This window comes from Pteropus medius, unplaced genomic scaffold (genome assembly GCF_902729225.1).
Source record: "Pteropus medius unplaced genomic scaffold, Ma_sr-lr_union100, whole genome shotgun sequence".
Taxonomy (NCBI): domain Eukaryota; kingdom Metazoa; phylum Chordata; class Mammalia; order Chiroptera; family Pteropodidae; genus Pteropus; species Pteropus medius.
In genome coordinates, this window is record NW_024351731.1 from 5,506,300 (window position 1) to 5,532,880 (window position 26,581).

A 26,581-nucleotide genomic window follows, 5' to 3' on the forward strand; every position below is an offset into this window, starting at 1 on the left:
TTTCTGCATTATAATGCCGGGATCTCTCTGGGGGCTCCCAGCAAGCAGGCCCCCTCTCGTGCACCTCGTTTCTCAACAAGTTGAAAACAAACCGAAGAGAAAAGATGGAGGCTAAAATATCACCTTTACCACCAACACGGACCACGCTGAAGGACACGACACGGTTTCTTAGGAGGCGCCAATCCTCTCTGACACCAAGACTTGGGCAGACAGGCCCTCCCACCCAGACAGGCCGCGTGGACGGGGCAGGCCCCCGCCACGCACCCGGGGGAGGCCGGGGAGCGCAGGGAGCACGTGGGAGAAACAGGGCCCGCGGACGGCAGTCTGGGAAACAGGCTAAGGGCCTGAAGACGGGAAGAACTAGTAACCGAGTCTGAAGCGGAGCGATGCTAGTTCCGAGGCGCGGGGAGCCCACCGCAGGGGCGAGAACACCGAGGACCCAGGACGCGCCTCTCCTGAGCTCACGCTGCCCGCAAGCCAGGCGCGGACTCTCCGATTCTCTGCCCAGGCTTCAACCCAGAGCGACCTCCCTGGGCATTAACGTGCTCGCTCTACAGGGAGGGGACCTGAGGCTTGGAAAGGTCAAGTGAGCTTTCCTGGGGTCACTCTGGTTATAGGTGGCTGAACCTGACGTATACTTGAACCTACGAGCTCATTCTTTCTGCTTTTTCCACTTTGTCACACAGCCCACCCAGACTGTCCCGACATGTAAGGATACAGAAGAAAACGGACAGCTTGAAACACGGTGTGCAGCCAGCGAAGCTTCTTACACAGCAAGAAAAATCAACTCAAGCTTTTTTTTGTTCCCTCTGCAAACACAACCAGGCAGCACGATGGTCCGAAGACAAAGGTTGCAAAGTCACGTGCCACTGCTACAGACATTAACGAGCGCCAAACCAGCCGACGTCCACCGAGCCTGTCACGAAAACAAGCTCCTTCCTAAGAGAACGCAAACGAGGGACCATCACACTAACAGCCTCCCGTCAGCATTACTTTATGTTTGTTTCTCACTTGATTTACATAGTGACACCTCGGAGGCCCCGATAAACAATCATTCAAGTACACCAGGAGAGCAAATGTTTTTCCTTGTTCTCTTCAAGTATATAAACATGTTCCACCAGAATGAAAGGCAATTATGTTAAGCCGTCAGCCTATTATATCATCATCGATTTAAAGCACTACCTAGAAAATATCCGAATATCTCTAGAGACCTCAATATAACACTCGGAAGGTGAAGTTATCTTCAGAATGAAGACTTAATATATAATTAGAAAGAATCTGCGCATCCAATTATGAAGAAATGGTTAGATGAGATATGGCACAGGAACGGAATACAAATTTATGCAATCATTAAAAACGACGTTTATAAAGATTCTGCGATAATGTGGAAAAAGCCTGTTATGAGGAAAATCAGGATGCAAAACTATTTTTATAAAATAAATTCCATTTAAAAATAAAACCATTTAAAAAAATAAAAAACAATACAAAAGAAATATACCACAACGTCCACAGTATTTGCCCATGCAGGATCAGGCATAATTTCTTCCATTCAGTTTACGTTTTCCAAGACTTCTAAAAGAAACACACATTGGCAAAATAAAAATTATTTCGAAAATACTTAAGAATTGAATTTTCAAAGAAGTTTTATAAGGAAAAATCAGGGATCGTTTATAAATGTTCCATGTGAGTAAAAAACATAGCATCCTAAAATGTCAGTGGAATAAGGAAATTTGGGGTTCCTCGTGACCGAAGCAGAAGCTCACCGTGGCAACATCGCAGTCTTCATACAGCTGTCTCTGGCAGTGCTTAGGACAACATCTACAGTGGCAGCTGACATTTCATGAGGACCTACTATGCGCCAGGCTCTGGGGCAAGCACTGTACATGTGCTGTCTCATTAGATGGCCCCCGAAACCTTACGGGAGGTGCCACTGTTGTCTCTTCGTTGCAGGTGAGCAAACCGAAGCAGAGAAAGACCTCGCTCCCGGTTGGGTGTGCCGCTCTTTCTCTGCCAGGTGCTCACCTGCAGCAAAATGCTACGCGTGGCCATCACCCCTTCTTCTAAAACTATTTCGCATGTCATTCGACACCCCTTTCACAAAGAAACACAGAACATCTGTCCTGTATGAGGAGGACCCTGCCTTGAGCACCTGACAGGACCCACACCTTCAAGGACCACATGCGCTCGTAGGTCCTCCATCTCCTCCTCCGCCTGGAAGGGTCTCGATTAAGACGGACTAAGGAGCAACTTGGGAATCAATTCAGTTCCGCGTGTACTGACCACCTTTCCGGTAAAAGCACTGTCCAAAACGACGAAGGACAAAAGGCAAACACGATACGGCCAAGGAGTCCGTGACCTCGTGAGGGCACCACGGAGGGAAGTCACTCCAGGACATAATGAAATGCTGGGCTGAGAGCTGAGTGAGGTAACGAGGTGAGGGTAGAGGGACGGGCACTTCCTTAACAACACGGGGACAGGGAAAGTGTGAGGACAGCGCATACCGCAGAGGGAGCAGCAGGAAAAACCACCTGACACTCCTGAAAAATGACACACAAGCCGACTACGAATGAAACGCACATTACACGGACGGCGGGACTACGAAGTCAACCTGAAACAATGATTAGAAGCAAATCGCGACTGTCCTTGAGACGGAGCTGAGACTTCAGGAGCGGAGGTGGTTCAGGGACAGAGGACGGGGTTTGGCTTGCGGGCCCAGGAGGGAATTCTGGCGTCATGTGACGAATGGATCAGAAGGGGCAAAGCCAGGAAACAGGAATTGATGTTTAGAGTCTCCCGCACCAACCCGAGAAGTGGGTGTTCAAAGAGGTGACATGGAAGGAAGAGGAACCCCATATGAGAAGAACGCGAGCTTTAGCACAAGTATAGGATATGTCTGAGCCATTAATAGGATAAATAAGTAGGAAAATTTGGGGGTGACTCCAAAGTTTTCAACTTCCAAGAATAAGAAAACGGTGACACCCACAAGGAATCAACTTTTCTGAGAATACAGTGACTTCAGAATCCGATGACCCACCCCCCAAGGAACACGTCGAGCCTTCATCTGGAAATTGAAACTCAGGGTCAGGACTGGAAGTATAATTGTGTAAATGATGAGCAAATTTTATTAAAGAAAGTATATTTTGAATACGCTAAGAGCTTAACTCCTAAATCCCCACCATAATTCCTCACAGAACTTTTTAAATTTATGCCCTCATTGACCCACTCTGTAATGTCTGTTTTTAATAACCTGTTTTTCATAATGCAAATGATTACTTTTATGTAATACTAATTTCATAATTTTTTTTAAGAAACCAAAAGTTTCTTTTCCAGCTGCTCGAGTCTCTTCCCCAAGGGGAAGTATGTGACTGAAATAAACCTACTTCTGTGTCACATTCCTGAGGAGATATTACTTAGTATTTAAGGTAAAAAAACCTTTTTGATTTTGTGACATACTGATCACAAGTTACGAGGTAACAAGAGATTTTATTCAACAGATATTTCCAGTGTTTACAGAGGCAGCTGCAATGCAGTGAAGATGCCCAATCCTGGACTGCCTCTGGCTACCCCAATGTCTGCAGCAAATGACAGCTGGATGTGGAACTGGGGACAGAGAAAGGCAAGGTAAAAGTGGGGACCATAGGACATACTCGAAAAATGCGTAACTTCTCTCCTGGCCTGCCCTGCCTCAGCCCCATGACGTGACGTGACGTGATGTGGTGCATCCCATCAGGTGGAGGCCCCGGAGAGCCCCGCCCCCCGCCCCGGCCCCAGCCACCGTGACAATTGATGAATGGCCAACTTCTAACACATCCTCTCTGGGCTGAGAAGCAAAGTAATGAGCTGGCAATAAAACGAAGGAGAAGCTGAATAAATTAAATCTGACGTTTTCTATCTCATCCTGTCCTCGTCTTTGAAACGAACGACAACTACATTTAAGTTGAGAGATAACCTCTGTGACAGAGACACCTGGAGCTGTGGGATCGACACCGGCTGACACATCCTTTGGAGGGTTCGGCTGACACATCCTTTGGAGGGTTCGGCTGACACATCCTTTGGTGGGTTCTGCTCCTTGTCAGTGTGAGGCAGCGAGATGCAACATTCAGTGAATTCAGCGAGTGTGCTGGACAACCGGAGGTAATCGAAGCTAAGGAAGAGCGTGGATTCCATCGCCAGAATCCAGGGTCCAAATCCCAGTCCTACCTAGGAGCCCTGAGGCATGTCAGCTCATCCCATTATGCCTCGATTTCCTCGTGTAAAAACAGCCTGTAACAGCTGCCTCGTAGGGCGACTGCAGTGGACGCAGGCGTGCACGGCCGCGCACTCTGCTCCGCGAACAGCAGGGGAGCCCAGTGCCTAAGCGAAAGGACGGACTGGGTGGGACCGAAAAGAACACTGTGTAACAAACACGCTGAGGAATCTGAACTTGACTCCTGCAGGCAACGGGAAGCCTTTGATGCTACCTGAGCAGAAGATCACTATGGATAAGTACCAGCTTTAGGCCAATCATTTTATAGTCTGGGTGGAAGATGGGTAAGAAGAGGGACTTGGGAGACAAGGAGGTGTCGCCGTCTTCCCGACCAGAAGCGGCAGAGTCTGGCCCGGGCGGCGCTGTGCAGGCATCTTGCTCAGTAGGTGGCAGAGAAAGCGGCACCGCTCCACCGCGGCAAAGCACGCACCGTTGAGACCCACGGTGTCCCGCAAAGACGAAATCCTTCGAGAAGCCGCAGAACGCCTTTTTCAAACTGCCCCAGGAAGCTGTACTTCGGTTCACCTAAAACTTGGCAAATGAGTACTTTCTCATAACTAGTAAATCCACTAACATGTTTGGGATTTTGACATACTGATCGTTTTTCTTCTCGTTATTTTACAAGAGTGGTTTCTCTACCAAGAACATGCTTTGTTAGCAGCTACTTACTATGTTGTACGACACGGCGTTTACCTTGTCAACGCAAGACTAATGGAAGTCAGAGGCTCCCTTCGCTGCTGCCGGTTTCCATCCGACCCCTCCCGTCTATCTCTGAACAGAGGAAAGGGACTGTACGAACCGCGAGTTACTCCTTTCGCTGAGGACGGCCCTCCAGGCGTCTGTAACGGAATCCTCCCCTCTCCCCCACCCAGCTGGGAAGATGACACAGACTCAATCGAAACTCCGAGGAAACCACACACGCCATCTGGAGAAGAACGCAAGGGGGAAGAAGCACGTCAGGAGCAGGAAGCGGAAAGCGAAGTCACACGTGGCCTTCACAGCTTAAAAATCGCGTTCTTCATTTTCGGCCAGAGTTCACATTGTGCCCTTCATGCTTTGCTATGTGAATGTCAAGGGCGAAACACAAATCTAAAGCCTGAGTGGACTTTGTAACAGGAGTAAGACACAGGATGCAGGGCTTTCAACCCAAACCCTGCGTGTTTTAAGCTGCTAGTCCATATTATAGGCGCTTTCGAGTATTGTGGTCATGTTATTTTACCCATAATCTCTGATACCAAAAGCTAGTAAAATAATGCATTCTCTTTCTCAGTACCATTTCACAATTTACTGAAATTCAAAAACATGTAAAGAACGTATACCTAGGGCTATAGAAGACGACCAGAAAAGTACATTATAATTCGCAAGAAGTCTAGAATTACGGAAAGTGAGCAAGCATAGGGGCGCGACCACAAAGAAGGGCATCTCGGCATCCGCTCCGTCTCGCGCCCGACGCTGCCGGCCTGCGTCTGCTGTCTTGACTCACGGATGACGGCTGCTGACCCACGTGGCACCAGCAAGCTCAGATTTCATGTCAGCCTCGGGATCTTTCTTTTCAATAAAAGCATTTCATACACACGCACACAAAATTATTTCCTGTCTGACTCCCAAAAGCCGAGCTCTTTTCCCTCCCCACGCTGCATCCTCCGACTTTCCCAGAATAGTTACCATTATGTATGTGGGTAAATAATAAAAGCGTTTCACTAACCCTCTAACTAAATGTGACACGACTTGTGTCATTTTGCATGACTTTTCATACATATAATTTTACAAACCATGAGAAATCTCACCGGGCCACAAGGCTGCTTTGGGAACTACCGCCACGGAGCAGGGGGCGCTGTGGGACACAGAAAGCCCTGAGGCTGGCGGGCGGGCAGCGGCGGCTCTAAGCATTTAACTTCCAAAGTGGGGAGGATGGTTCTCAGAGATGAGCAAAGACTCTAAAAGGCCTCGGTGAATAACATCCCGCTAGTAACTTCTGCTTATGAAAGCCTGCTTCCCAGCCCGCAGAGCGTGGCTCCTGCACGGGCCTCCCAGGGGACCTTGTCAAAGGCGGACTCCTGGGTCCTGGGACCAGAGTGGGGACTGGCATCGTAAATTCTGAGTTAACTGTGGGCTGAGCAATATTTTCTTTCAAAATATAAGTATTTTTCCTGAGAGCTAAGTCTCTTTTTGAAACAAATAACCAAATCCACACCCACCTGAGGGGTGTGTGTGTGGGGGGCGTGATCTAGCAGCTGCTGGAGCTTCCACGTAAGATAGAGGGGTGGCAGCGACATAGATTAATTGTCTCTTACTCTCTCAACACCGCAGGAGGCAGGTCCTCACTGTGCCTGGTTCACAAACTCAGAAGATGAGGTGGAAAGGTAGGTGACACGCCCAAGTTGGACACGGAGTGAACAAATACTGACTGAGCAGCTGCCACACACAGTCCTAGGTGACAGACTGGTCCGTGCCCCCGAGAAGCCCGTGTCCTGGTGGAGAAGGAGGCTGACAGCAGAAAGGCAGAGAGGCAGGATGATGCCAGGCAGTGAGCCGGGCACCTGAATCGGACCGGAAGGATGAAGTAAAGCCACACGACACCCCGGAGAAAAGCAGAGAGAACAAGTGCACGGGCCAGAGATGGAGACGAAGACGGCTTCTTCTTGGCGAGACAGAAACAAGACCAAACACGGCTGCAGCTGACTGAACGACAGAGCCCAGAGGGAGAATCATTTCAGAGAGGAGCAATAAAATCACGTGGAGCCTGGCAGACCCTTGACGACGATGTGGATTTTATTGCATTTTCTTGCACGTGTAATGGGAGCCCACGGAGAGTGTGAAGCAGACAGCGCTCCGACACGATGCTGAAGACAGATGGGGCTGCGATTGCTGGACAGGGCGGCGGGGGCGTCACGGCGGCTGGGACTGTGTCGTGAGGGCGGAGGCGGCGGGAAGCGGCCATACTTGGGATGTATTGAGGAGGTAAACCCCCGTGACATACAGGTGAGGGCTTAGGTTAGACATGGAGTCTGGGGATGTGAAGAACGACCTCACGGTTTCTGGCCTGAGCGACGGGACGCACAGTGGTGGCACGTGCTGAGCTGGGACGTGCAGATGGGGGAGGCAGGGAGACGTTCTAGTCTGGAGCTCTGGGTGGGACCGAACACGGAGCCACACAGTGCAGAGCGCTCCGCAGCCCTGGGGCCAGCGGAGCCCGCCCACGGAACGTGCGGGCGGAGCAGGGCGGGCGGGGGCTGAATGGGCCCTCTGTGTGGATTAGGAAGTCACCAGAGCAGAGGCAGTGGAGGAGCTGCAGGACAGAGACAGCCAGGGGCCGACACCGCCCATGCGTGAGGAGCGGAGACCAGAGTGTGCAAACAACCACGTGGTCCAAAGAAGGGGGAAGGCAGCAAACTGTGGCTTCTTCCATTTCATGCCCAAACTCCCCATCCTCTGCCTGTCCCTTCCTTCCCCAAGATGAAGTGACATAACAACCATGCTGATAAACCCCCTGTGCACCCACCCTCAGGGCTAGTCCTTGCCCCTCGGCCCAGCATGAAGGTCTGCCGTCACCCCGCCCAGTCTGTCTTGTCAGCTGCATCCCCTGCCAATCCCTGAGCCCCACTGCCGTGTGGGCATCTTACGTTATACGGCACGTGTGCTATGCCCAAATACACCAGGAGCACTCAGAACTCACTGCCACGGCCTGCAAGGGCCCCGCCCCTCCCACAACCTTGCTGGCACCGTCCCAAAGCTCAGATCAGAGGTCCACTCTCCCACCACCCGTGTCTGGCACAGTACCCAACTCATGAGACATGATCGATAATTACTACGGAAAGGAAATGAGACCTTCTCCTGGATAACTGTCCACCCCTTCCCTGCCCCTTATTCTCCATAAAGTTTTCCTGGAAACCCTAAAATGCATCCTCTACGAGCCCTCGGTGTCTACGGTAATTGCATGCAAACTCAAAAACCTATCTACTTTACATGTAAAAAACAAAATTTTTGAAGGAATTGCTCATCCTATTTTTTCTTATTCTCTTCACAGTACAATTCGCTCTCATTCAAAGAGCATCACGCAACCTCAGAGAAGGAGGAGGAAGTGGGGGCTCCTTCCTATCGGGCCCATCTAAACCGGTGGGTACGGGCTCACCGAAGAGGAAACAAAGTAAAAAGTTGTCCTGGAATTAAAACAAGAAGTAAAATATCAAACATGCCGAGAGAAAAGAAAAAAAAGGCGGCGGGGGGGGCGGGGGATGCTTTTTCTCAACAGACACGGAAACGGCAGGGCAAGTGCTTTACTGAGGTCGCGAGACAGGGAAAATGAACGACGAAAGGACGGCCGACGTGCAGCAGACGCCGTGAGCTTCGCGCCGTCTGCCAGATCCCACCGTGCGGTCTGCGGCTCGCCCTCTGTCACGCGGGGATGTGTGCGGTCTGCGGCTCGCCCTCTGTCACGCGGGGATGTGTCTACCAAAGCTCTAGCAGTGGTTTCAAATTTCAAATTAGGCTAAGGAGACTCATCCTAAAATGTTCAAAACAGATGTTCCCGCTACCTTCGGCTACTTTCGAGAGGTGTCTTAACTCCCGCTGACCCGCTGTTCACCACCCAGGCCTATCGTGGCACAGAGTACGGTTTCTGGTTAGCTCTGGACATGTCCTTTGGACTGGGGCTAAAAGCTGGGTTCTAGACTTGGCTTTGCCCTGCATAACTCTGGAGACTTCGGGCAAACTACTTAATGAGCATCTCGAAGCCTTACAGGCCTCATCAGCACGGTGGCCAGGAGACCATCTGTCTCTCAAACGTAGACAAATGAGAATCAAAGGCGGCAAGAGACAGGAAAGCAGGCTGTAAAAGAGTTTCACGTAGAAGTAAAAGAGATACAATTCGGAAACAAACACAGGGGGACAATACTCAATCTTGCAAGTCACCAAGAAAATATGAATCGAAACAGTAAGGCGACGTTCCACACACACTGGATTAGCTGCACTGCTGCTGGCGGTATAATTAGAGCCATCTTTTCAGAAGGCAATTTGGCAATAGGTCTCAACAGCAATAAAAATGTTCGCAGTGGCTGACCCAGTAAGCGCCTCTCCTGATAAAATCTCTCTCCCGCTCAGAAAGCCAAAGACCTGAAAAACGTTCGCCACAGCACTACCGGAAACAGCAGAAACGAACCAAAACCAGAGAGCGCAAACAAAAGGAAGTAATTATTTTTAATGCATCCGACAAGGTGCGAGCACCGAAACGTGCCCCTTGCTGGCCCTAGAACACAGGGATCCTTTGCGAGGCAATGAAAATATTTTTAAATCGACTGTGCTAATAGGCACACAAATCCATGAATATACTGAAAATCTGAAGTGTACATTTTAAATGGGTGAATTGTGTGGTATATAAATTATAGCTCAATGGAGTCGTTTTTTAAAAAAGGAAAAACATTCATTAGTATTGCATTTGACAATACGTGAATGCCAATTCATGCCACTAGCGGACGGACAGGAAAACAGCAGGTTAGACGCCCCACCTTCCGGGAGCCCCCGGCCTCAGCGGGGAGCCTGTCAAGCCAGTAAGTGATTAAAATACCGTGGGAGAACAGTGCTCCGACAGGCGATTACTGCTGTTCCGGCGGGAACCTTCCGGGGGAACACAGGCTAGCGGAAGGACCAAGAAAGGCCTCGGAGGGAGAAACGCACGCGGCGTCCACGCTGGACGGGAAGGGCAGGCCAAGGCTAGCCAAACGGAGGCGGGACGGGAGCTGCGGGACAGCAGGCGCCACGCCGCGTTCCTTCTACGTCATTTACTTTCGGCCACTGTGCAAAGCGCTGAAGCGAACGCTCACGGGCAAGCTTTTGTGCGGACGTGTGATTCCAGACCTCTGGAGCACACGCCCAGGAGTGGAAGGGCCAGGCCACGCCACACAACCGCCGGTCACCGCCTCGCCCCCGAAGTCCCAGACAACAGTCGCACCACACGAGTGTGGCGCACGCTGCCCCAACGGACCAAGTACTCTTCGTTCCGCCAGAACAAGGGAAAGTCGTCCTACCTGAAACTATTCGTTCTGCCGGGTCCGGTCTGGTCTGGCAAACACCAACTGGTCCTTCAAGGTCAAAAGTACCCCGCGTGGAACATTGCCCAAACCGTTCCTCCAGCCCTGGAAAGAACTGGCCGCGTCCCCATGGCACTGCGTCCACTGATTACACGACTGCCCCTCCGCAGCCCTAACCAGGCCGTCCCGCAACGCGTGTTCTCCAGGGCTCACCCCGAATGCCCGCTCTGTGCCAGGCTCTCTGCGGGCCCTTCGCTCGGCATGAGACTCGGGACTCTCAGCCCTGGGGGACGGCCCAGGACCCTCGTCTGCAGACAGGAAGAGCAGGGCTGGGAGGAGTTAACCTGTGTGTCCAAGGACGCAAAGCGGCAAGGACGGTGGCGAATAAAGCCAGGTCTGCGGCTCCTGATGCACAAGACACGTGAGAATGTTAAGGAAAGAGAAGAAAAACGGAAGCAAGAACGACGGAGCGAGGGCCGCGGCGCGGAGCGCTGAGCTCTGCCGCTCCCAGGGGCCCCTCTCCGCTCCTATGTCATCGCCCTGTGCCGCTCCCAGGGGCCCGACATGCTTTTATCCCCATCCGGTAACACAGACAAAGAAGCCGAGGCTTCCGCGGCCTGTTAGAGTCACCCAGCCCGTAAGTGAAGACGGAGCCAAACCGAGACCTAAAACCAAGTCCCCGAGCCACAGCCCCATTCCCCGATATCTACCAGGCACAGGTGACGGGAGCCACAGTGGAAGGTCAGGGACAGGCACTCGCTGTTTGAAGTGAGACCCGAGTGACACCGAGAAGCCACCCACATAAGGTCCTTTTGCCCGAGGTACCCTCAGAGGGGCTCCTTGGGGAGCCTGCGGGCGAGGTGGGCGGGAACCAGACCAGCAACGCCCCTGCTGCAGCCCAGAGCAGCGGCGGCCAGGACGGCGGCGGGGCACATGCCGTGGCCCCCAGGGGGGAGCGCTGCAGGCAGAGAGGGACAAATTCCTGGGCAATGTGACAAACGGGAGTGGACACAGAGGGCAGGAGGGACGGCACGTGCAGAGGCAACGGAACAGAAGCGCCACTACGTTTGGAGCCGCCAGGATTTCGACGGCCGGAATGCAGGGTGAGAAGGAGTGGGAAAAGCGGGGGCTAGACCGGCGTGCGCCGCTCTGGACCTCACGGGGCCAGAGGCCCCCCACCTTCCGCGACACGGCCCACGGAGCCCATCCACCTACGGCCGCGTGCCATGGCAGCTCGTCCCTTATGCCCACTCGGGAAGCCGCAGCAAAGGTGACCCCGCATCAGTGATGGTGACGACTGCCACGGTCATGCTTCCAAAGAGAAGTGAACCCCATGTCCTCATCAGTACCTCGGTCTCGCACCCCACGGAAAACAACAAAGCCCCGGGGAACCGAGAGCTTTTCCCTGCAACCTACCTTGTGAGTTCACTCACATTCGCACTATCGGAGGGTATGTGGGGTGGGGCAAGAAAGCCCAGATCACGCCCCCTCCACCCGCACGTGCGCACAGGGACCCGCCACCCGGGAAGGAAGGCGGGAAAGGCCCCTCCTCGGGCCCACTCCCCTTCTCCTCCCTCGCAGCTGCTGCTCGAATCCACGTTTAATTTCTACGCAGCGGTATTTACAAGTGCTGAACACTGACACCACGAGTGCCACCATGAGCTCGCCAGGAGGAGGGTCGCCCCGTAAATCAATGTCTCCACCATTAAAATGACAACAAACTACCAGCCGACGTGGAACGCTCGAATGGGAAGATGGAGGCCCAGGAGGAATCTAATTATCGACCTGAGGTTGCGGGGAGGACAGGTCAAGGCTGGGGAACGAGCCCGTCGGACCACCCGACCTTCGTCCCCGTCCCAGACTCCAGACAGCCGAACACCATTGTACACAGCCCTTTACGCAGGCAGCGATCTGTTCCGTGTGTCAAACGGCCTGGTTCCTCCCGTCTAGACGCAGGGTCTCTAGATCACTAATTAACATGACCTCAAACACCTAGCAAGTTCCCTCTCCTGTGCAGCTTCTGAGGGAAGACGGGCTCTAACCCCGAGTGTGCCCCGACTCTCCCGCCGGAACTGTGAGAAGTTCGCGAAGGAAGAAGACAAACAGCAGGGGGCCTGTCTCTCTGGGGGCTGATGAGAGGCGTCCAAGAGGCAGTGGGACCAGGGGAGTCGTGAGGTGAAGGGGGTCAGGGCGCTGGAAGGGAGAGCGCAAAGGCCCTGCCGTGGGAAGAAGTGTATTTAAGAGGAGAAAGTCCCAGCTGCGGCACATGAGATAAACGGGCCCGGGGCCCAGGGCGAGTCTGGGAAACAGACTACGGCTGAAATTAAAAGCAGCTGGCACCCAGGAGCAGTGTGGGAGGGGACGAGCGAAGGAGGAACCCGGGAAAAAGTAGCCTGACCTGTGGGCAAGATACCACGTGGTCCCTTTGGAAGTCGAGACAGAAGTTGCCCTTGAGGGCAGAAGTGACCAGAAGGGGGCACAAAGGGGGCTTTGGGGCTCTGAGCATGTTTGTGACCTGGGTGCCGGGGACAGTGGTGGTCGCGTGGTGGTCACGTGGTGAAAATCCACTGAGCTGTATTCTTGTGAAGTACGCTCCTCTCTACGTAATGTTATACGCTGACAGCTGTAGTTCACACAATGCAGGAAAGACAAGGGGGGCCCAGGCATGGGGCCGAGAGCTAGAGAAATGCAGTGGGGTGTGGAGAGAGGCTGAGGGGCGAGACCCCAGGGCGGACCCAGGGGCAGCGGCGCAGGGCACCAGGCGGGGGAAGAGCAGCACGGGAGCCGAGGACACGGTGGAGCACGGTGTCTTCTACCGGCGGAGAACTGGGGACACCGCCCACCTAAGCCCGAGCCGGGTGTCCACGTGGGCCAGCAGCAAGAACGCCCTCATTCATCGTTCCTTAAATAAAAAAGTCAGCTTGAATACACTCACCTTGGTCTGACAGAAAATCCAGCATGGTCTGCAGGAGGAAGGACAGGTGCCGGACGGAGAGCGCAGGGTTCCCCATCCTGCGGGAGGCGTAGACCAACTCGTGAAGCAAACGCATCTGCACGGCCGCCCAGCCTCGGTGCGTTCCTGCGACCGAAACACAAAGCTCCGTGAAAGCGCGTGGGGACGGGACGCCGGGGACGGCGCACAGCACACGAGCCGCGGCTGGAAACACGTGCACGCGATGAACGGGGGAGACCTGGAGCTCCAAAGACTAACGTCTCAACTGTCAGCCCCGACAGGAAACCCCGCTTACTCATCCCGGAGAAGGACTCTAAAGGGGCGTGCTTTTTCAGACGTTACAATGTGTTTTATGTTATACTTTCTCTCTCTTCTGCAAAGACACGACCATAAACAAACCCATTTTGAATTATCATAAGGTTACAATGAAAGATTATGTTTTCCAGGGCCTGTATGTGAGTTTTAGACACACTTTTTTTCCAGCAAGGTACTGATATTTGATGGGCTTCCTCCCAAGGACAGGAAACTCAGAAGCACAATATTCTTCGAAGCAGGACAAAAGTACAGAAAGGCAGACGGATCGGAAACCAGGTCATCAGCGAGCTTTCGTGGCCGCTCCTCCAACATGATGTCGCACGTTTGAGATTGAAGGTGAGAAATCAGTTGCACGGCCATTAAAAAAGCTCTCTTCAAGATCACAGAATTTTAGAATTAATTATGCCATTCCCCTCTTGGCAACGATTACCACTGTTAAGTATTTTCCACCTTAAAACCCTTCATGAAGCAGCCGTGGTGACAGGAATCCAAAACAAGTTACCACACCCTGCCGCGTGTAGGGGCCCTAGGGGCTTCACAGAAAAGTTGGGAGAAAAGATTTAAGACTTCGGATCAAAAGGCCCCTCTGCTCAGCCCTTACTCCTCCCTCCACCCGCCCCCACCCCCCGCTGCTCCTCCCCCCCACAGCCCTGCCCCCCCACATGAAGCTACATATTTGTGCATTTCCACTGTATCGCAAAAATCTCGACCCAGAGGAAGTATCGGCAGGCACAGTGAGGCCCCTGCAGGCTGGCGTGTCTGTCTGCTCCCTCAGTCCCTAACTCCCTTGTGAGCCTGGACTGTGCCCTATTCACCGCGGAAGGCCTGATGCACAGTTGGTACTTGACCAGCATGCAGGTGAACTGAAAGCAAATGCCCATTCTTCAGACACGCAGACTTCTGCATGTGGGGTATAAAATGACAAGATTTCTGAGACGGGCTGGAAAATACTTCAACAAAGAACAGAAAGGAGGAAAAAGAAAGGCACAAATAAAGCGAATGTGGCAAAATCTTGATAACTAATCTGCTTGGTGGGCTCACAGTAGTCTCTCTATTATTTCATACTAATGTTTGAATTGAAATTCTTGGCGCCGACCACCCACCCCGCCTCTCTCACACACACACTTTACACACACACACACACACACACTCCCAGCACACACGTTACCACACACACATACTACTTTTACTCTGTCTTACAGACCCATCTTTCGGAGCATAAAATGGCAGTGCTTCTCCTACGACAAGGAAGGACAGAGACTCAAGCCCCTGGCTTGTTTCCACATTGTCAAAAGAAGCTGAGACCAAGTGCCGAAGCAAAGTAAGAAATTTTTAAAAGGATTAAGAAGCTGAACTCTGTCGTGACTAACCTAGTCATGAATTCAGAATGATCCAATTGAACTAACCTCAATACTCCCGTGTCAAGAAGGCTTTCTCACTTAAGAACTGGGCAAAGATCAACTGGCAGATTTTTTTTTTTTTAAATAATGACCCACTTCCTAACACATGCAATTATGAGTAAGACTGCGTATAAATTTTCTTAACACTAAATAGTGTACAAGTCATAATTTCCATGTGATTCAAACTGTCCCTCTATAAAATCTGAATCTTTTTATTCCCTAAGACAGATCTGCAGCATAGAACCCGCTGATAAAATTTTCAACACTCACATTTAAGAAGTTCACCAATTTAAGAGTTTATTACATCAACTATTGCCTTTTAGCGAATCCATCTGCCCTGCCTGTCTCTTTCGCAAGCGTTCCTGGGGAAAATGTAATCCCTTGCTCAGGAAAAGGCTGAGCGAAAAGAATGATCAAAAAGCTTCATATATAGCCACACAAATAAGATTTAAATGATAATAAGCCGCCCTGTGAGCTGGTGAATACACACAGCACACATCTGTGTTCCTATGTCGACTTTCCTAAACCAGCTAGTGAAAACGTTCATCTCAAGGAACAGGTAGAAGAAATACATTTCAGGTACTGAGAACCCAAATTATCTTTTTATTCACAGGTGCAGGGTTTTAGTAGGATTTCCATTTAATTTTCTGAGAAATTTTAAAGTGGTCCAGAGCAACTGTGGAGATGGGGTTTACAGTGATTTTTATTTCTTATTAAAAATATATCCAGCTGACACTTACCATTTTTATTTCATTTGCTCTCACCCCCTCACCATCCTTCCCTAACTTCTTTCACCAAATGCTGGCGAATGTCCCCTCCAGAGACAGTAAAAACTACCTAATCACTTGGACATGTGTTTACGTGCTTTATTTTTCCAAAGAAATATGTTTTGTTCATCTGATTTACATATTAAGATCAGGAAACAAACTCTATTCAGTAAATGTGAACAAACACGTGAGCAGGTGAACGAGGGACGAGCAGCCCCAGGAGAGGGAACGGCCGTTAGGGGACCCCTGACAAAGGCACTCGCAGACATCACACGTGACTGGCCCCCGTGGAGAGAGGAAACACTACGACCACTCCCGGTGGCTCGCTTCTGCCCTGGAGCCAGCCCGGAGTTCCAGCCGAGGACACCAGAAGCAGCCACTGCAAGGCCACTGCGATCTTCCCGGGCGTCTCCCAGGAGCACCAGATGGGGGCTCCATTCACAGCGCATGCGGGAACTTTTAAAAGACCTTTCTCAGAAACATACCTGGGACAACTGTCCGTGAAGAAAATATTAAGGGATTCTGCATGTTCTGAAGAGAGTACAGAAGCAACACGATGCGAGGGAAATGGTGGCCTCGGGTTGTGAGACGGTTAAACGCTTGCAGCGTCTTGACTCGACTGGGTGAGAGGACCTGGAAGACGGGCCACTGTGCGCGTGCGCGTGCGTGCGGCCGGTCCCCGGCACACAGCGCGGCGTCCAGCGCGAAGCGAGAGCCCAGAAACGCCCAACAGCGAGGCCTCCGGGAGGGGGCCCGGCTCTACCCTGGACTGCTGCATGTAGCACCATCACCCGTGGCTGAGACGAACTCAGGTTCAAAATTACTCGGCCAACAATATGAGCCACATTCACGGACGGTATCCAACGAAGACAAATGTCAGGTCCCATGTTTACTTTTTAAAATACTAACAGCACGAGCACAGGACGGAGACCTGGCGAGCACACGGAAAGGCATGCTACTGTGTGAGCCCGGTCTAAAACGCACAGGCGGGGACACGGTGGCGCTGGGCCTGCCACACCTGGCCCCCTGCTGCCAAGGCAGGTCGTCTTAAAGGACTCTGGAAAACACTTTTGGAAAATTGTTTTTAAGTAAATGAGGCCAAAAAAAAAAATTTAGATATCACTATGCTCTCAGCCAGGGATACGGCAAACCACAGTCTGCACCCCCGGTCTGGCCCGCCACCTCTTTCTGTAAATAACGTCCCGTGGCTTCCACACTGTCTGTGGCATTTCATGCCACTGCAGCATTGCTGAGGGGCTGCCCCGGAGACACCGTCGCCCACAAAATGCTGACTGTTGGGCCCTTGGCGCAAAGCTGGCCGACCGGTGCTAAGCCAATCAGAATCCACCCTGAGACTGATCTCAGAGGCGGAGTCTATCAAACGGAAGTGCTGCTTCGGGAAGATGCTCGGATCGGTGGGAAGTCGGGAGAGAGCAGCCGTGAGGAATGATGACAGCGACGGCAGACAGAGTAGAGGATGGCTCCGGAGGGACCTGAGCACTCTGCACACACCCAGAGGATCGTCACAGGTGAGCGACTGCCTGTCCATTTCTGTTTCGAGGGCAGGGACTGGCCCCTTCACATGGCTTCTGTTACCTGGCACACCACGTGGCGCTGGCAAGAGGGCAGCGCATCATGTTGAATGATGTACAAAGAGCAAAGCAGACGTGCCCCGAGGCAGCCCAGGGATGAAAGGGAGAAGACGACTTTTATTCAGTTTGGGGTGAGCCCTAGTAACCGGAACTACCCAAAAGCAGAGCTGGATTCGGCGTTAAGACCACAAGCTCCTCAGGTCAACACACGCGTCTAAAGTTGACACAAATGACCATATTTTGCCCTGGTGGGACAAGAATCTCGATGTCACCTCGGTCCGTGTCCTACCTGGAAGCCTGTGCCTTCACTAACTCTAGATATGAACTGGATAAACGTGCTAAGGGTGTCCCGCCTACAACTGAAACCAAAAGGAATTTTTTCCTCCTGCTAACTGCACTTTGCCTGACCCTGGGCTCACACCTGCGTGCACCTGTGGTTAGATTTACAGCATTATTTTTAACACGCCCTACCCTGCATTAATATTGCAGGATAAGGATTTATCACCAAATGCATACCTACGCATGTACACATGTACCCAAGTGTACTGATTTTTGCTAATTTTGCTAAATTTCAAAAGCTACGTGAAATTCATTAAGGGTTTCAGGGGTCCTGTGGATGACGTACTACGTCCATGAGCTCAGGGCAGACTGCTGACTCCCACGGATAAAGTGTAAGAGTGCCAGCCCCCAAGCAGAGCACCATTTCTATTAGGATCGTGTCATCCTACATCCCCAAGGGCAGGACAGGGCTTTGGTCACCTTTGACCCCCAGCTACCAATCACCATGTCTGCCGGGTAGAGCAGGTGCTCAAGCAACACATGCTTATCTGAATTAAAGCGACACTTCAGTCCCAGCAACGAGGCTCGGGTACCTTTGTTGAAGTCTTTAGGGTCCAGCGACAGACTGTAGCCGGGAAGCGTCTCCAGGAGCAGTTTGTAGCAGGCCCTCCAGCCGGGCTCCGAGATGCTGGGGGCCACGCACTGCATGGCGGCCACGCGCTTGAAGAAGGCCGACTTGCGCCGGAAGCCGATCAGCTCGTAGAGCTCAGAGAGGATGCTGTAGCGCTGGATTTTTTCTTCTTCGGAAAGCTGAAGCACGGGAAGAGAAGTTAAAGGCTTTTGAGAGACACTTGAAAAGGAAAGAGAAAACAGAAAATAAAAGCTTTTTTGTGAAACAGACATGACTGAACATGAAGGACCGGGAACGCCGAGTGACAACGGGTCAGAGGACGACCCCGGACAGCAGCGAGGACGCTCCACGTGCACGTTCCAAACCTCCCACGCGGCTTCAAGTTCAACCTGTCCTTTTGCTGAGAAGGGCCGTGGTCCCCAGAACAAAGGTGCTTGCTACGTAGCTCATAAGACGCCCGCTTTGAGCTCCGTCGTAAAAGAAAACAAGAGTTCACCCAGACACTAGGGGCCTGGCAGACGCTTTCATCAGGTACGAAACTTCTCGAAACAGGGAACACACAGAGGCGTGTGACTGGACGATCCACTGTTAACACCAACAGTGCCTAACTTAGCCTTAGGACTCCACAGCGCACCAGGACTGGCCTGTGCCCCGTGACCCGCCTGCACTGTCCCTCCACCCCCTGACAGCAGTCACTTGTTTCTCAAGCCCCAACCATACGCCAGCACACTTAACGTGCCGTATGTAATCATCGTGACAATCCCAAGCCCAGAGATAAGGAAATGTGAAACTCAGAGGTATCCACTGCCTGTGCAAAATCACACAGCCAAGAGGCGTCAGCGACAAGACCTGAGTCAGGCTGGGCCTCTGCTCAGTACCTGTGTCCACCTGGCCACGCTGCAGCCACCTGAGACTGGATGGCCAGAGCCACCCGCTGCTCATGGCTGCACAGCCTAACGAAGGGGTCCTCCCCTCTCCTGCCCTGGACGCTAAATCTGTTTCCAGATGTGTCTGGGGGAGCAGCAGCATAGTTCGGACACCCTGACGACGGCTGCCCTCCAGTCCCTGCCCCCCATTCTGCTCCCCCAGGCCCAGGGGTGCTCACTAGCTCTCACCCAGGGGACCCCTCCAAGCTGTCTCCCCGCCAGCCTTCTCCACCCTCCTTAAGCCACCGCGTGCAGCTGCCACACCAATGCCCCGACACCGCACCTCAGAAACCCAGCATTTCTGTAACGGGGCTCCAGGCCCTTGGGGGCTCAGCCCAACCTGCCCTTGCGACTCTAGCTCTCGCCGCCGACCGTGACCTGGCCACACTGAACGACTTCAACACACTTGTTTGCTCATTCTGTCAACACGCGTTTACTGCATGCCTTCTCTGAGCACCCGGGGATACAGCAGAGAGCGAACGAGGCCAAGACCCCTGCCCTCGAGGGCGTCCACGCTAGCGACAGACAGGTTCCTGGCCTCTAAGCCCTGCTTGGAACCGGGGGGACAATGGCAACCAGTACGTGAACCAAGAGGTAAAATCACTACTCCAAGTGCAATGAAACATTCTACGAGACGCGCTTAGAGGAGGAATGAGGCGGAATCGACCAGGTGAAGATGCTCCCGGCAGAGGAAGAAGATCAAGTCCCAGGCTCCCTGCGTCTGCCAGCGCCCGTGCCCATCCATCACTCATCGTCCCCTCGCCTGAGGGCTCCCCGCCCCGTCCCCTTTCCCGTTCCAGGTCTGACCCCGCCTTCAAAGACCACTTCGGCGCCGCCTCTCCGAGATTCCAGGATGCCCGGATGCCGCCTTTCCGCCCCCCGGGACTCCAGCACGCCACCTCCTCTCCCCTGTAATGTATGCATAATCCCACCCCCCCCCCACCCCCGACCCAAGAGCGGCAACGTCATCGTGCACTCAAACCAGCCACGGACAAGACCGACCGTTGGTCCCTGCGCTCGACGTTGTCGGTCTCGTTCATTTCAGCCATTCTGGTGTCTTTCATTTGCATTTCCTGAGTAACGGACGATGTGGAACTTAGTGGAGAGTTGGTTCAATCTTCTGTTCATTTTTCAAGTCAGACCACTCGTCTTATTATTGAGGTGTAGGAGTTCTTTACATATTCTGAATGTAAGTCCGTAGTCACACACGCTTTGCAAATACTTTCCCCCAGTCTGTTGCTCATTTATTTTCCTAAGGGAGTCTTCTGCTCGACAGTAATTGTCAAGGAGTTCAGTGTATCGTTTTTTTCTTTTATGGTTAATGCTTTCTGCGTTCTTGTCTAAAAACCTTTACCTGCCCTGAGGTCCCATAGATATTGTTTTCTTCTAGAAGCTTTATATTTGGGTCTATGACCGTGGACATGCAAATTTGAAGAGGACACAGCCTCCGCTTTCCAGGAGCACATAGGACCGTTTCAGAGAGAGTCCAGTGCAGTGAGCTGCCAGCCACGCGCAGAGGACGGAGGCGGTCCGCACGGCAGCGGCAGGAGTGCTTCATGCCTTCATCGCAAACCCCGAAACTGCCGGGCCTTTGACTGCACTGAAGAGCCAAGTATGACAAAAGACACGGAGGAGATAAAACAAATAGTGGTCATAGCCAGAGCCCTCGGTGAGGCCACCATCCAAAATAAAGGTGACAGCCAGGGCGAGAGCACAAGCCTTGACCGCTAGTCCATCTGAGTTCCCACTGACTCTTTCATGGACCAATTAAAGATGAAAGGTTGTGATCACATGACTGTATTGAGACGTCAAATGATAAACACTATGTGGTAAGTGGAACTGTGATCACTGCCAGCCGTAAAAAAGATTCTTCATGGAAAAAGCCTGGGCACGAGAAGCTTCAGAGCCCCAGCACACAACTGACTAAAAAGCCCTCGTTGGCCGTGGGCCCTGTGGGCCTCAGGGCGGAGCCCTGTCAGGTGTGCGGGGCCACCCACGGCACAGGACCCTGGAGAACGCGAAACGGCCCAGGCAATATTTTAGGTTGGGATCCTCATGACATTCTGAAATGAAATCGAATCCCCAAACTCATTTCCGACCTGCTTGCTGTTCCCTGAGGGGCTATTAATCAATCAGCACGCGCCTTCTTCTAATTGTTCAATAAGCTGCAAGGTCATGAAGGCTGAGCCTGGATGGGACCGAAGGTCCAGTGGAAGTGGCTTGAAGGCTATTCGGGACAAGTGGCTTCACTCACAGGGGACTCTCTGGGGAATTCACGTGTTCATTTGCCATTCCACCTCCAAGTTCAAAGTAGGTTTAGACCTGTTTCATTCTACTAAAAAGCAAGCCGTAATATTAGCAGGAAACTCAGGATCTAGGAAGGTCTCCGGCTATCTGGAAGGATGGCATAGGGAGAGGACACGAGAGTCACGAAGGCCCAGGTTCCAGTCCCAAATCTGCACATGGCTAGCGCTGGCACCGCCTTTCTTAATGGGGGCAGTGAATCGAACTACGACTGTTGGGGAGACGAAGGGAAATAACACGTACAGTCGGCAAGGGCCTAAAACTCCCAATGAGCACTCGCGACACGGGCAGCACCACCGCCCGTCACCACCCCTGACGGCACGCGTGCCGACCCCGAGCTAGCCGGCCAGAACGCTCCAGAAAACACCGACACTTGCTTGGTTCACAGTCGGTGTCGTCCGTGGGTGCCAGCGTACCTGATAACAGAGGTGCTGGGCCTTCTGTCCTCTTCACACGGCAACAGAGCCTGTCGCACTGGGCTCGCTCCCGCGAGAGCAGCCCCGGCTGGCGACCCCCCGCCCTGCAGGCACGTCCTTTCCCGCTACAGAACTGACTGCGGTATAATCGTTCACCTTCACGTGTGCCCGCTGAGACCCTGCTTCCTCCTCCAGACTGTAAGCTCAAGCAGCGCAGAACTCCATCTGTTCTGTCGCCCACAGAATGTTCTAGGCCCAGCAGGCACCGACACAGTGCCTAGTGTCCGGACCCCCCGTCTGTCGTCCTCTCGCATCTGTGAAGGAAGTCTAGACGTCCGATACACAAATTTATGGACAGTCCATTAAAGTGAAACATGCACTGCCATTTATTAATGCCAGGTAATTACCGTCAACTACTCTCATAAACACACAAGAAAAGACAGATCGGTCCACGTTTCCGCTGGAGACACGGAGGGATGCGCCTGGAATTCTTCCGTTACGTGCAGGAAGCCTCCCAATGCCACTAAGTCCAAGTATGTTGTTCCTCAGCTTGTACATCTGCACCAGGCTTCTTAAAGCAGAAGGTACCTGCAATGGTCACGTCTCCGTTCCCGTCTAAATTTCACATTAGCCCAAATCACTCCCAAGAATAGATACAACCCATCAATTCCGCAAAGGAACGCACTTGATCAATTACCAAACGCTGTGTCATTTCCAAAAAACGACAGGCCCCTTTTTTTTATTGTTATTATAAAATCCCACCCGAACTCATTATTTTGCTGTCTGCTCTGCTCATCTGGCAAGCAAACGTGGAGATGAGTCATCTAAAGCGAAGCGTGGTGTTGGGGACAACTCAGAAGGCGGGGCACCACCACCCTGTCCGCCCGCAGCAGGAATTCAGGGTTATCCCTCTGGCGTGTCTCTGCTGCCCCCTAGTGTTCCATGTGGAGACCGAGCCAACAGCCGCAAATCCCACATATTTTAACCAAAAACATCTTATTTTAGAAAATACGTGTATTTATATACCCACCTGTGAAAACAGCTTCTCAGGAAGCCCAATTTTCAACATTAATTTGCAAAGGTAACTCCAGTCCTTAAGGGGAAGCAAGTCTTAAGATACAAATCCTCCAAAATCCTGCCCGCACCCTGCCCCGACCGGTCCGCCTCCAGGTCCCAGCTCCAGACCTTCTAAACGTCCCTTTAAAATGCATAACCTATCCTCCACTCGGTCACTAAAGATGTCCCACTCAGCCCTACCATCCGATTATAACAGGTGTAACTTTAGAGGACAGACACTAAGACAGTACTAGACAGAGTAAACTAATTCTTCTAGTCACCAGATGAACTTGTTATTCTACCATGTTATAGATGAAAATACTGAGAGTCAGATGAAGTGAATTTGCTCCAGGTTACAAAGCTAACATGTGGCAGAGGTGGGTCTGAACCCGAGCGCACTGACTCTGCTCAGCTCCAACGTGGCTCCCTGGCACGGCCTCCCACCAGGACCCTTTCTCGCCCGCCCGCTAAGGGCCACATTTCTTTACTCTGGTTCACAGCCTACGACAGGGTCTGACCCCAGCCCGCCTTTTAAGCATCTTTTCCCCGCAGTGTCCCTCGAGAACGAGATCGCGCAGGTCTCCGAGTGAATCCGGCCCACAGACACTCCGCGCTCACGCCCAGTCGTGCATGTGCACCCGGTCCCTCTGCTCAGCCCCTCCGCAGAGAGAAGCAGCTCCGGGGAGCCCTCCCCACACCCTCGGCATGGTGGATTCCGGGCCACCCCAAGTCGCCCCACTGGGATGGCCAGAGCTGGGCCTGCTCGTTAGACCCGTAGCCTCAGAGGCAGCGTCATGCCCTGGTCACCCTTGTAACCCTGCCGCCTGGCTCCGTGCTTGCCGCTCGGCAGGCCACCAGAGACGGTGTCCGATGATAAATCAAGTCCCCACGTCCGCTCCCCTCTTGCAGCCCCACTGAGGGCGGCGCTCTCCCCTCGGTCAGTTTCCCGCATACCCGAAGAGTCTCCTGTCAAGGGTGGGTTTTTGCTTTCCCTACCCATCTTTACCAGGAAACGTCCCGGTAAACCGAAAGACCTGTCTTAACACCTTCCTGACGACACGTCTGCACCCATGACACTGACACACTGACGCGATCGGTTAGGCCAACAGGTGACACTTCTCACTCCCCTTAATGGCCTCCCCGCAACGTCTCATCTTAACGAAGGGCCTGAGGGCCAGCAAACACGCCTCACAGAGAGGGATCCAGGGCACAAGAGTCCAGGTAACGGGCCCAGGGGGCCGAGCCAGGTTCGAAGTCTGGCCCCTGTGTCCAGAGCCCCTGCACTACTGGGCTGAACTACTCTCCTTGTAGGTTATGGCTGTAAACGTGTTAAATATCAAAATACGGACGGAAGGACACACGTCGGCTCTAAGACGTCGATCGACCTGTTATTTTCTTTCTATTTAAGCTATTTTCTCTCTATTTTAGGAACCTCTGCAGTCAATATGGCAAATGTTAAATCTGGATGTCGGAGGCACAAGTGTCTTCTCATTCATACTCTATATGTTCAAAATACAAAATGATTTTAGTTCCCTCCCTCCCCACCCCTCACCCCCTCGCGCCTAAGCTCCCAGACCCACGAACCTGAGTCGTCATTATACCATCTCTCCCTCTCAAAGCACCACACGACCGTCGCTGACCTCGGTGGTCAAGACGGACGCCCAGGCATCATTCTGTCCGCCCCTCTGTCCAGCCATGAATGCTTCCTTTCCACCACCAGAACATGTTTCAAATCTGTCCGCTTGTTTCCCACCGACAGTTCCCCCACTCAGGTGGACGCCATCATACTGCCCACCTGGACTCCTCAAGGGTCTCCAGACTGGCCCCCTGATGTCACTCTACCCCACTCAAGACAAGGAGGACCATTCCATTCTTATGCTTATAGTACCTTTCTTTTTAAAACCCACTGTTCTTAGAATGAACTCCAAATTCTTCACTGGGCAGAGAAAGCGCCCCCGCCCTGACCCGCGCCCCTTCTGCACCCCCTACCCCCAGCTCTCTCTCCAGACCCGTCTGTCACTCTGCTTGGTTCCTTCCAGATGGCATGTGTCAGATGTTCACCCTGACTGAGCCACCTGCCCAGAAAGCCGTCCCCACCTCTCCTCTCCGGGCTAGTCATCCCTCACATCCCAGATGGAACCTCCGTGGCTCAGTGACAGTCCCTGACCCTCACGCCCTCCACCACCAGCAAACTGGGTTGAACCCTTTGCCACTGGCTCCCTTAGCACCCTGGACCTCCACCTTTTTTCACCTGCCCCGCTGTCAAATGTCTGTGCCTCGAAACTGTCAGCCCGGCGAGGCCAGAAGGGGCCTTCCTCATTCCCCACTCCTGGCACAGTGCGTGCTCAGTGCAGATCTGCTGACTTACAGTTACCTGGACTCCAATCCTAGTCTCGTGTTCTTCAGCGAACTGCTAAACCTGTCCATAAAAATCCAAGTTAGCTAAGTAGCTAAAAATCTCTCTGGACTATCAATTTGGGTATTTTTCATTAGCAACCTGCAGTTAAATGTTCCAATGACTTTGTTTTATTAAAAATGCATTCAAAAACAACAATAACAACTAACACATCCAGGTTCGGATTTAAGTGGTGTTTGTGGATGCCGACCGCAGTGACCTTCACAAACTTCCTGTTTTATAAACCTGACCACCCAGACAGGGTTACAAATGGCAACTGCTTCACAAGTGACAACGGTCAGGTGAGAGGCATAAAGCTCGTTCAAGGTCACAAAGCTGGTAAGAGGCAAAGTTTCTCCAATCAAAAATGAAAAAATTTGAAAGACTAGCAAACCCTGACTTTTGAAAGTAAAGCACCACCACGTAAAGAAGCGACACAAAGAGCCACCTCATTCTTTAGGGTGGCCAGTTCTGACCCCAGAGCTTCTACCCGACCACACTGAATCCTGGCACGGCCAGAGCAGAGGGACCGGCGGTGATGAAGGTCCGGGAGAACCGCACTCGCGCCCCCACCGGCAGGAGGCGCACCCACCTGTCGAAGATTGATGTAAACGGCATTCTGGAGAAACTCCGAGGCTTCCATGCTCCGCTTCTGAATGGCGAGGATGCGCACGGCTTTGACGCACGCTTCCAGCTCGATCACTCCAGCGTTCTTGTACTGCGGGGACAGAGCAGGACCCTCTGTCAGAAGAGGCAGTGAGGGCGGAGTCCTTCATGGGGGCAAAGGAGGGAACTTACAAAAGTTCCTTCAACTAATTCCACCACAATAGCTGGATATGTTACAAAATTTCAAAATATTATCAGTGGACATTTTGCTGCTTGCCTCCACTTTTCATCCCTGGTACTCTAGAACACTTAGACTCTCTCGCACCTGCACCTGCGGCTTTAAGACCCTGAGGTAATTTCACTGTACTTTGTTGCAAAAATTCTAGCTCTTTGTATCATTGTACCCATCTTCTACTTAAATGTTTCATGTCTTTGGTTTGCTCTCTCACAGTTACTTATTCCTGCTTCTTAGATCCTGGGATGAAGGGCAGAAGACAAAGGAAACAGAAAAAGCGCCGTGAACTTCACATCACTACTCAGTAAAAAAATCATTTGTGAAGCCAGGCAAGAGGCTGCTCGAGAAACTTCGCTATTACCCTCAGGGACTGAAAAGCAAGAAGTAGTGCTTCTCCCTCAGAAAGTGGGAGAGAGCCTGATGTGTGTGTGTGT

At 52.3% G+C, this 26,581-nt stretch overlaps 1 protein-coding gene across 3 annotated transcripts in view; it reads right to left on the reverse strand.

Annotated features, from left to right (window-relative positions):
- TRAPPC9 (trafficking protein particle complex subunit 9) overlaps positions 1-26,581 on the reverse strand; it is a 321,573-nt gene that overhangs the window by 262,917 nt on the left and 32,075 nt on the right. For all 3 annotated transcript variants that reach the window (XM_039845905.1, XM_039845906.1, XM_039845908.1), the window contains 3 exons: positions 25,899-26,024; positions 18,172-18,388; positions 13,208-13,351 (listed from right to left, as the gene is read on the reverse strand). In XM_039845905.1, coding sequence (XP_039701839.1) covers positions 13,208-13,351; positions 18,172-18,388; positions 25,899-26,024 — 487 coding nt within the window. The remainder of the gene's footprint in view (positions 1-13,207; positions 13,352-18,171; positions 18,389-25,898; positions 26,025-26,581) is intronic.